This window comes from Nicotiana sylvestris, chromosome 9, assembly GCF_000393655.2.
Source record: "Nicotiana sylvestris chromosome 9, ASM39365v2, whole genome shotgun sequence".
Taxonomy (NCBI): domain Eukaryota; kingdom Viridiplantae; phylum Streptophyta; class Magnoliopsida; order Solanales; family Solanaceae; genus Nicotiana; species Nicotiana sylvestris.
Window position 1 is genome coordinate 64,146,408 of NC_091065.1, and position 12,185 is coordinate 64,158,592.

Here is a 12,185-nt window from a genome sequence, read left to right on the forward strand (position 1 = left end):
GATTAAGGATGAATACTCCGAGAGTATCTATATGACTTTATCACTGTGTTGCATTACAGTTGATATGCATATTTGACATGTAGATATAGAGATGTAACATTCCTCATATCAGTCACACTTGGCATATCTTATCCGTGTTGAACTTATAGTTTTAAAATTAAAAGCATGTCTATATTTCTGTACTGTGTACAAACTGATTATGAGAGTTCTCTAAGTTATTACTGCCATTTTCCTATCATATTTGTATTGTTGTAATCTGGATTTGGACTGTACCTTTCTAAGATCATCACTGCTTTCAGCCCAAGGTTAGTCCTATTACTTATTGAGTGCATTGGGTCGGTTGTACTCATACTATACTCTCCACTTCGTGTGCAGATCCAGATACTTCTAGACACGGTGGTTGCTAGATTTAGAGCTGCATTTGTTTGGAGACTATTGAGGTAGCTGACTTGGCATCCGCAGACCTCGACTTTCCTTCTTTTATTTTATTTTAGCAAAATTCTATCTTTTTAGATAGTTATGTTCGAAGTTTTGAATATATTGTCATTTAGATGCTCATGTACTCAATGACACCCGGATTTAGGGGGGGTTTGTATTGAGTTGCGGTATTTTCCTTATCGGTTATTTATGAGAGTTATTGCTATTAAGCCTATTTCACCTTGTTTTCAATTTAAAAATGTGTAGTTATTTGTGGATGTCGGTTTGCCTAGTACCATGATAAGCGCCATCACGATATGTTGAGTTTCTAGTTGTGATAAGTTGGTATCAAATCCTAGGTTACATAGGTCTCACAAGTCATGATCACATTTAGTATAGTCTTGCGGATCAATATAGAGATGCCTGTACTTATCTTCGAGATGCTACCGAACCCTTAGGAAAACTTCACTTTCTTGTATTCTTATCGTGCGGATTTGTTGATTTTGGAAACTAAACTTTTGCTATTCTATTCTCTCACACATGGTGAGGACACGTGTTATCGGATCGGGCAGATGGCCACTAGTACCACCAGATAGTGCCACGAGAGGCCGGGGCCACAGTAGAGGCCGAGATGCAGTTCATACCGTAGTTAAAGCAGCACATGCAAACCCACCAGTGCTCCAGCTCAAGAGCAGATCCCAGATGTGGTTGAGCCGATGGGACCAACTTAGGCACCAACTGTGCCCATTATGATTCCAGGCTTTTAGGAGGCTCTGGACCAGATATTGACTGCATGCACTATCCTTGCTCAGGCGGTTTCAGTTATATCCGCACCAACCACTTCTCAGATCGGGGTAGGTGCTTAGACTCCAGCTGCCCGTACTCCAGAGTAGGTAGTTTAGGGACTTCAGACACCAAGGGTACTACTAGCCTAGCCGGTTGTAGTTACTCAGGCCCAGGTGGGTCCCCTATGAGTGACAAGGAGCAGAAAAGGCTAGAGAAGTTTGGGAGGCTCAGACCTCCATCATTCAGTGGGGCTGAGTGAGAGGATGCTCAAAATTTCTTAGATAGATGCCAGTAGATTCTTTGCACGCCGGGTATTTTAGAGACTAGTGGAGTCTCATTTGCTACTTTTTAGTTGTCGGGGACAGGCTTCAGATGGTGGGAGGCCTACGAGTTGAGCAGGCTAGCCACTGCTATACCACTTACATGGCACAAGTTCTCCGGTCTCTTCTTAGAGAAGTTTGTCCCATAGACTTAGAAGGAGGAGCTGCATAGGCAGTTTGAGCAGTTATGCTAGGAAGGTATGTCTGTGACCCAGTACGAGATGAGATTTTCAGAGTTGGATCGTCACGTGATTTGGTTGGTTCCCATAGAGAGAGAAAGAGAGAGAGAGACAGAGGATTATGAGGTTCATTGATAGCCTCAACTATGGATTGCGCTTTGTCATGATTCGGGAGATTGTTGATATTGCTTGGTGGATAGAACATGTCGGAAGCTAGGAGCGTGAGAAGAGGGAGGCCAAGAGGTCTCGTGGTTCGGGTGATTTTAGCCGTGTTTTGTTCTGTGGGTCAGTTCTACCCCAATAAGAGTCGTCCTTACAGGCCCGCTCAAATGACTCATCTGGTTCATCGTGGTGCATTAGCTAGCCATGGTTCATATATTGCTCGTCCGGTCAGTAATCTCTTAGTGCCCTCCCCCAACTCAAATTTTATCTCATGCTACATCAGTTTAGGGTTCATTTGTACCAGGTCCTTCTTGTAGCTATTTAGGCTGTCAAGGTTCAATTCAGTCTCCACCACCATCAGGAAGTTTCTTCGAGTGCGGAGAGTTTGGACATTTGTGGAGGCAATGTTCTCGTCATTTTGGAGGTCCAATTCAGCAGAGGGGTCAGGTTATGTCTTCTACACTACTTACTTCACCACCCACTCAGTCATCTTGGGGTGGGGCTCAGGCAGCTAGAGGTCACCTTAGAGGGAAGGCCGATTAGGTGACGGTCAGGCTCGATGCTATGCTATCCCTACCAGGCCAGACACCTTTGCTTCATATGTAGTGATCACAAGTATTGTTTTAGTATGCCACAGGGGTGCTTCCACCTTATTTGACCCTTGTTCCACTTATTCATATGTATCATCCTATTTTAATCATTATTTGGATATGCCTCGTGAGTCCTTAGTTTCACCTGTTCATATATCTATGTAGGTGGGCAATTCTATTATTGTGGACCGTGTGTATCAGTCATGTGTGGTGACTATTGGGGTATTTGAGACTAGAGTTGATCTCTTATTGCTTAGTATGGTTGATTTCGACGTGATTTTGGGTATGGATTGGTTGTCCCCATGCCATATTATTCTGGATTGTCACGCTAAGACCATGATGTTGGCGATGCAGGGGTTGCCTAGGATTGAGTGGAGAGGTTCTCTAGACTATGTCCCCAGTAGTGTGATTTCATATCTTAAGCCCCAGCGGATGGTTGGGAAGGGGTGTTTGGCATATTTTGCTTTTGTGAAGGATGTTGGCGTTGATACTTCTACCATTGATTCTGTTCTAATAGTGCAAGAGATGTGTTTCCTGTAGACATGCCGTCACGCCCCAAACTCGGGGAGTACGACCGGCGCTCAACCGAGTGAAGCCGGTTAAGCAAGCCTGTTGATTACTTTCAACCCAAACTCACCCATGATTTAAAGAGAATACATAATATTCTTAATTAACCAATAAGGAGATCATGTGAACAATACTAAATTCATTACCATTATGTAAGTTTATATGAGTCCACCAAACTATAGAGTACCTGGTCCTCTATGAGTTTTTACTTAGAATACTAATGAAACAGTAAGTAAATGAGACACGAGATTTTTACGTGGAAAAATCCCACACAAGGGGACAAAAACCACGACCTACACTTATAGGCTTTCAACTTCACTAACTTGTAAACACTCTATCACAAGCCACTTTGTAATGACTCTATTACAAAGACTTCAACTCAACTAACTTGTGATACTCTTACCACAAGCCACTTTGTCACTCACTAATTACAAAGACTTTAACTTATTACTAACTCTAGTCACAATACAAACTCAGAAAGTTTATGGTTTTACACGGGGGTTCCTAAGCAACGCTTCTAGCTAAGCAATTTAGGAATTAAAATAAGAACAATCACAAAGTTACAACTCAACTAAGGACAACAAAATACTAGATTTAGGAACTGGTCCGTAGTAGCGTTTAACTTTGTTCTTCAAGCTCTTGAGAATTGAGTTCACTGTTTTTAGAAGGCTTGAATGCTTGAAGTGAATTATCAAGTGTTCAAGTGATGTTTTGTTATAATGCTCTTGTTAATACACCCTTGATGACATCACTTGAATGATGTAATCACTCGGTAGGTCAAAGGCAAGTGACTGCAAAACTGCTACACTGGGTGCACTGTTTCTGTGTCAGTCACTTTCCAGCTATGCATAGTTAACTTTCGTACTGCTGTCAGGGAAACACAAGCAATCAGGTCCTTGACTTGTTTGTTCATTTTCTACATTTGCAGTAGTTCACATTAGCTGGAGTCCATCCTGGAATCCGTTCATTTGTAATGTGTACCAAGTGTGTCAGATTCCCTATCTGGTTCTTGACAGTAAGTTTGTTAGACCATCAAAACATAAGGCAAAGACATTGAAAACCCATCAATTTCCCCCTTTTTGATGATGACAAACTGAGACATTGATACCATGTATTTAAAGCAAAGAAAACCAGATGAAGTAACAAGAACTTCACAAGTTCCCCATGACTTTATGCTTATCCCTTAATCAGATCCTTGATTCAACTTTATGCTTTCCCCTTAATCAGATCCTTAAGGGTGATTTTCATAGCCAATTGATGAGGAATCAGGTGCTCAATTGGGCTTCAAAAGCCCCAGCTTCACCCTGTTTCTTTCAAAATGTTCTCTACTCAATGCTTTGGTGAAGATATCTGCAATTTGGTTTCGGTGCTGCAGAACTTCATGCAGATCAGCCCTTTCTCCACATTGTCCCTCAGAAAATGATGTTTCTCATCAATATGCTTGGTTCTTTTGTGTTGAATTGGACTCTTAGCCATGTTGAGTGCACTGGTGTTATCACATAGAAGATGCACACACTCAGTAAACACCCCAAAATCCTCTAGTTGTTGCTTAATCCATAGGAGTTGAGCATAGCAGGATGCTGCAACTACATATTCTGCTTCAGCTATTGAAAGAGCCACTGAGTTTTGCTTCCTTGTGCCACAAGAGATGAGACATGATCCTAGAAAGTGAGTCATTCCAGAAGTGCTTTTCCTTTCCACAAGATAACATAGTCAGCATCAATATATCCAATAAGATTAAAACTTTCACCTGAGGGGTAATACAAGACCAGGTCCTGTGTACCCTTAAGGTATCTCAAAATTCTTTTGGCAGACTTCAAATGAGATTCCTTGGGATTTGATTGAAACCTTGCACATAGCACCACACTAAAAACAATATCGGGTCTGCTGGCAGTGAGATAGAGAAGAGACCCAATAATGCCTCTATACATAGTTTGATTCAAAGGAGATCCAGTTTCATCCATGTCCAGTCAAGTAGCCGTTGCAATGGGAGTGCCTATCACTTTTGATGCTTCCATATCAAACCTCTTCAAGAGCTCCATGATGTAATTCTGCTGACAAATGTACATACCCTGGGTGGACTGCTTCACTTGAAGACCCAAGAAGAAATTCAGCTCCCCCATAATGCTCATTTCAAACTCACTTCCCATGAGTTTTGCAAACTCTTCACAGAGAGAATCAACTGTTGCCCCAAAAATGATATCATCAACATATACCTAAACAATGAGCAGGTTCTTTCACCGTTTCTTTAGGAACAAGGTGTTTTTAGTTTTCCCTCTTTTAAAGCCATTTTCTAAGAGGAACTTTGACAGCCTTTCATACCAATCTCGAGGAGCCTTCTTCAACCCATACAATGCTTTGTCCAGTTTAAACACATATTCAGGGTGTTTATGACATTCAAACCCTGGAGGTTGCTTCACATAGACTTCTTCCTTAAGAAGTCCATTTAGAAATGCACTTTTGACATCCATTTGGAACAAGGTGAATTCCATATGAGATGAAAAAGTGATTAGGATTCTAATAGCTTCCACACGAGTGATCAGAGCAAACATTTCATAATAATCAATACCTTACTCCTGATTGTAGCCTTGAACCACTAGCGTGGCCTTGTTCCTTTTAATGTTTCCATGTTCATCAAGCTTGTTCCTGAATACCCACCTGGTTCCTATAATAGTTCGATCTGAGGGTCTAGGTACCAGGTTCTAGACATTGTTCCTTTGAAACTGATACAACTCATCTTGCATGGCTGTAATCCAATCTGCATCTTTCAGGGCTTCCTTGATATTTTTGGGTTCTATTAGGGAGAGAAAGGCTGAGAAGGCAAGTGAATTTCTGGCTTTTGACCTGGTTTGTACTCCAGAATCTAGATGAGTAATTATGTTGTCAAGAGGATGAGAACTTTTGTGTTTCCAGTTAGACATTTGAGGTTCATTTGTAGAGGAGGTGGGTATATTTAACTGGTTCTCTTGTGTTCTTCTCTCAGGTACTAGTGGAGTCCTGGACTGCATCAATCACTCTTTCTTCAGTTTCAGTGGTTGTAATTGAGGTACCTAGTTTTATTGAAGAAGAGGCAGCATTGTCTCCACTCGACTCTTTCACTTGGCACATCATATCTGCCTTTCCATTTGTCATGTCAATGACTTCACCAGGAACCAGTAAGGGCTCTCCATCTTGATCATCTTTAGCACTTTTCTCACAGGAAGGATAGGACTCATCAAAGACAACATGAACACTTTCCTCGACATATTGAGTCAGCTTGTTGTATATGTTGTAAGCTTTTCTTTGAGAAGAATACCCCAGAAATATTCCTTCATCACTCTTGGCATCAAATTTACCAAGCTGATCCTTTCCATTGTTGAGAACATTTTGCACCCAAATGTTCTTAGGTAAGTCAGCTTGGGTTTCCTTCCATTCAGAAACTCATAGGGGGTTTTGTTCAGGAGAGATCTGATCATGCACCTGTTCACCAAGTAGCAGGCAATGTTTACTGCTTCAGCCCAAAAGTTCTTTGCAATTCCACTATCGATCAACATTGTTCTTGCCATTTCTTCAAGAGTTCTATTCTTCCTTTCCACTACTTCATTTTGCTTGGGGGTTCTTAGAGCTGAGAAGTTGTGAGTAATGCCATTTTCATTGCAGAACTCATCAAATTTGGCATTGTCAAATTCTGTTCCATGATCTGATCTAATACATGCGACTCTGGACTCCATCTTCATCTGGATTTTCTTCTCAAAAGCCACAAACACCTCAAAGGTTTCATCTTTAGTTCTAAGAAATAGAGTCCATGTGAATCTGAGTAGTCATCCACAAATATGTATAATATGTATCTTTTTCCTCCCCTGCTTTACACTCTCATAGGGCCACACAAATCTATATGCAAAAGATCGAGTGGCTTTGATGTGCTTACATCCTTTTTAAACTTAAAAGAGGACTTCACATGCTTTCCTCTAGCACAGGCATAACATACTTTATGTACTTTGAACTTTGACATGGGTAGACCATGGACCAGGTCCTTCTGAATTAATTTTTTCAAAAGAGAGAAGCTTGCGTGCCCCAGTCTTCTGTGCCATAGTTCAACATCATCATCAACAACTTTTAGACAACTCAGATCACCACTTTGTATGGACTCAAAATCAGCAACATAGATGTTCTTGTATCTTTTGGCCACAAGTACCACTTCACTAGTTACCAAATTAGTAACTGTACATATCTTGGACAAGAACTCCACCTTGTTTCCTTTATCACAAATCCAAGAGACACTAAAGAGATTGTACTTTAGACCATTGACATAGTACACATTCTCAATAGAGTGAGTAAGTAATTTCCCAACTTTTCCAACTCCAAGAATGTATCCCTTTTTCCCATTGCCAAAGGATACACTCCCTCCTTGAAGGGATTTTAGTGAAAGAAAGTCCATGGTGTTCCCAGTCATGTGCTTTGAACATCCACTATCCATGAACCATTGTTGATTGCTTCCTTTCATTGTTCCCTGCACAAGGAGATCAAGAGTTAGTTTTAGGAACCCAAGCAAGTTTGAGTCCCTTGTAGTAGGCAAGAGGATGAATAAGAGCTCTCTTAGTCCATGCAGGTAATATGCGCTTTTTGTGGGTAGAACATGGCCCTTTTTTAGTAGTTACATTTTCAGCAAACACTTTGTTTTTCTGAAAGGACTGGACCCTGGCTTGGAAATTTTCCTTGAAATGCCCATTGTTCCCACAGTGGGTAATCATCCAGTTATCAGGTACAATAACATACTTGCTCTGGGAGTTGTATGGAGCTTTTTCCCTCTGGAGGCCTATTCCCTGCCTGTTTTTACCATTATTAACGTATATGGCAGTGATAGCTTCTGAGGACCAGGTCCACTTTAGGGACTTTTAAAGATCATTTTTTATTCTTTCTAGTTCAGTCAGGAGATGCTTGTTTTTCTCAGATTCAACACATAGAATAGTTCTCACAGCCTTCAACTCGTTTTCAAGCCTAATGTGTTCCTCACTTGCTATCTCTTATCCTTTTCTAGGATTTCTAGGTTTTGACCCAGTCTCCAGTCCCTCTATTGTTTCCCTTAGGTCTACAATCACTACCAAGAGATCATATCTTTCTTCCTCAATCTCAGTCACTCTTTTCATCAAGGCTTCTCTTTCTTTCTGAAGTTTCAATAGTTTCCTTATGGTCAACAACTACAACCACTAAGTCATCTCTTTTATGTTCTATGTTAGCAATTTTTTTAGTTAAAACAGATTTTTCTTTCTCCAGCTCACAAATGTTTCCTTCACAACAACACATACTACTAGATCATATCTAGTTTGTTCATCTTCTCCTATCTCTAAGGTCAAGGCATCTTTATCCTCCACAAGACTATGATAGGCATCAATCAATACACTAGCTAAAGACATGAGTTTCTTAGGAGAGTAGGATTTCAGATTTCTCTGAACATCCCTGAAAATTACCTCACTGTTGTCATCGACTTTATCATTATCTGATTAGGACATCAAAGCAAAAATTGAATCATATTCATTTTCCTCACTTTCAACTGCCATCATGGAGCTGTCACCAACATCCGTTTCATTTTTAGACTCACTAGAGGAGTCTCCCCATGCTGCAAGAGCCTGTTTCACCACATTGTCAGTAGATCTCTTTCTTTTGAAGTCCTTGTCAGGAACCGGATTCCTCTTAGCTTCTTTCTCAGGGTTGTACTTGATGAACTCTCGCTTTAGGAGAGGACAATCTTTGATGAAGTGCCCAGGCTTTCCGCACTTATGGCAGAGATCATAGTTCTTTGGTTTGCTAGAGCTGCCCCTTTTCAGCATTCCTCTATTTCTTCTGACCATCTTCTAAAATCTTTTGGTTAAGTAAGCCATGTACTGTCCTCCTCACTTGAGTCATTTCTATCAACTTTGAGTACCAGGTTCTTTTCTTTCTTTGGTTCTCTTCTTTCACTGTCTATCTTCCTCTTCATCTCGTAGGTCTTCAGATTTCCAACCTGCTCGTCTATGGTCAACTCTTGTAGGTCCTTTGCTTCAGTAATAGCATTCACCTTGCTTTCCCGAGAACTGGGCAAGATACTAAGAATTTTCCTCACTAGCTTGTTCCTAGGAATGGTTTCACCAAGTGAGTGTAACTCATTTATGATGGAGGTGAATCTACTATGCATATCTTGAATAGATTCATCGTCCTTCATCCTAAAGAGTTCATACTCGGTAGTGAGCATATCAATCTTAGATTGCTTTACTTGAGTAGTTCCCTCATGTGCTATTTTTATAGCTTCCAATATCTCCTTTGCAGTTTCACAAGCAGAAATTCTATTGTATTCATCAGGTCATATTCCACATACCAAAATCTTTTTGGCACAAAAATTCTTCTCCACAGCTTTCCTGTCTGCATCGGTGTATTCTTTTCTGGTTTTTGGCATTGAGAATAGAAGTTCTACAAGTGCCTTTGTTGGGATGTAAAGACCATCACATATGACATCCCACAACTCAGAATCCTCAGCCATGATAAAATCATGCATTCTTGTCTTTCACCACCCCATAGTATTGCCCATTGAACCTGGGTAGTATGTATGTAGATTGCCTTTCTTCAAAATTTGGTGGAGCAGCCATACGGATCCTTCCTAAGTTTTAGACTGATAGGAGGAACCCGCTCTGATACCAATTGTAAGTTTATATGAGTCCACAAAACTATAGAGTACCTAGTCCTATATGAGTTTTTACTGAGAATACTAATGAAATAGTAAGTAAATGAGACACATAATTTTTACGTGGAAAAATCCTACACAAGGGGACAAAAACCACGACCTATACTTATAGGCTTTCAACTTCACTAACTTGTAAACACTCTATTACAAGCCACTTTGTAATGACTCTATTACAAAGACTTCAACTCAACTAACTTGTGATACTCTTAGCATAAACCACTTTGTCAGTCACTAGTTACATAGACTTTAACTTATGACTAACTCTAGTCACAACACAAACTCAAAAAGTATATGATTTTACACGGGGGTTCCTAAGAAAAGCTTCTAGCTAAACGATTTAGGAATTACAATAAGAACAATCACAAAGTTACAACTCAACTAAGGACAACAAAATACTAGATTTAGGAACTGGTCTGTAGTAGCGTTTAACTTTGTTCTTCAAGCTCTTGAGAATTGAGATCACTGTTTTTAGAAGGCTTGAATGCTTGAAGTGAATTATCAAGTGTTCAAGTGATGTTTTGTTATAATGCTTTTGTTAATACACCCTTGATGACATCACTTGAATGATGTAAGCACTCGGTAGGTCAAAGGCAAGTGACTGCAAAACTACTGCACTGCGTGCACTGTTTCTGTGGCAGTCACTTTCCAGCTATGCACAATTGACTTTTGTACTGCTATCAGGGAAATACAAGGGATCAAGTCCTTGACTTGTTTCTTCATTTTCTACACTTGCTGCAGTTCACATTAACTAGAGTCCAGGATGGAATCCATTCATTTGTAATGTGTACCAAGTGTGTCAGGTTCCTTATCTGGTTCTTGACAGTAAGTTTGTTAGATCATCAAAACATAAGGCAAAGACGTTGAAAACCTATCATATTAGTTACTTTCTTTAATAAGCCTCAAAATACACCTACTTTCGTGGTTCGAAGTGGAACAAGTGATTCAATCACAACACAACTTTGCTTGACATTCCCATCACCCATATACAACCCACACTATGTCTAGAGAGCCTCTAATAATTACAAGGAGTACAATAGTAGTGCCATCAGCAAAGCTCCGGCTATACCTCAAAACGTAATAATAAAATGAGCAAAAGATACATGACCCCGGGATGAAGTGGGGCTCACCAAGTCTGCTGGGAAGAGGGTGCACGACTATCACTGATCAACACCGCCTGCTATGAATCCACCTGCATCTATTTAAAGATGCAGCACCCCTAGCAAAAGGGACGTTAGTACTGTCGAATATTACTAGTATATATGACTAAACACCCTCCCAAAATAACGAACAATAATGCAAGTAAGGACAATCATAATATCAGTTCAAGCCTTGAACAGTTACCAAATATCAAATTAGGGATAAGATAAGTTTTCAATTAAATTTTCCACATTTAAGTTGGGAAATCTTTAGTACCGATATGCCACTATTCACCATTTCGATTACAATTCCCAATATAGTCACCACCATATGTATGGCATGATTTCCGATCACGACCCATTCGGCTAGGCCATCTCATGTGAGACATCAATTGCAATCACAATTTTAGTTACAATTTCCAATACAGTCACCACCATATGTACGACATGGCATCCGATCACGACCCGATCGGATAGGCCATCTCATGTGAGACATCAACCACAATCACAGTTCATTACAATTTCTAATTCAGTCACCACCATGTGTACGATATAGCGTCCGATCAAGACCCAATCGGCTAGGCCATGAGACATCACCCCTTTTCTATCAATCATTCTATTTCATACTCCTTGAACACATCTTCATTTTATTGGCACTAGTGGTCATATTTATATTATTTCACTTGGGACGTTGGCCGTGTTTCATATTTCATGCTTCATATTTCATATTTCATATTTCATATTTCATGCTTTATATTTCATGTTTCGTATTTCATGTTTCGTATTTCATGCAACCCTTTTTCACTTTCAACAATCATCATAGATTTTCAACAACAAGGCATTTCTATTCATAACATTTAAGCACAGATATGAGCAAATGAGAGTCTTAGGCATATCAAGATTTCCTACACAATTGTCATTAGCTTTCATTTGAAACACAACTTCATGTCAAGCCATTTAAGCATGCAACCCATACTTTGAACACATTCTTCAAATAAGAGTACAACATAACAAGAACATTTAAATTACATATTGAACATCGATGTCTTTTTGATACATGATTATTCGGGATAATCAATTCACAGTGAGCATCTCGGGACTTATATGGATATTGTGGGGTTCAATTCTAATAGAGGATTTTAGCCAAACATACCTTGCTTGAGCTTTTCTTAAATTACTATAATGTTCCGGAAATCCTAGCAGTCCCAATCTATTTCGAGAAATAACAAAATTGAACTCAAATTAGGAAGATATTCATGGTCTCAGCTCATTTGAGAATTTTATCAAACACTAGATGTGCAAATTTGATTACAAGATTCTTTCACAAGATTTTC

General features: G+C 39.8%; 1 protein-coding gene across 1 annotated transcript; it reads right to left on the minus strand.

Annotated features, from left to right (window-relative positions):
• Positions 1-6,000: 6,000 nt before the first annotated feature.
• On the minus strand, positions 6,001-8,849 carry LOC138877675 (uncharacterized). The gene is made up of 7 exons (XM_070157301.1): positions 8,546-8,849; positions 8,280-8,497; positions 8,103-8,165; positions 7,545-7,823; positions 6,870-7,375; positions 6,564-6,813; positions 6,001-6,366 (listed from the first exon to the last, which is right to left on the minus strand). The coding sequence occupies exons 1-7, from the start codon at positions 8,847-8,849 to the stop codon at positions 6,001-6,003; spliced, it is 1,986 nt and encodes a 661-aa protein (XP_070013402.1).
• Between the last annotated feature and the right edge of the window lie 3,336 nt (positions 8,850-12,185).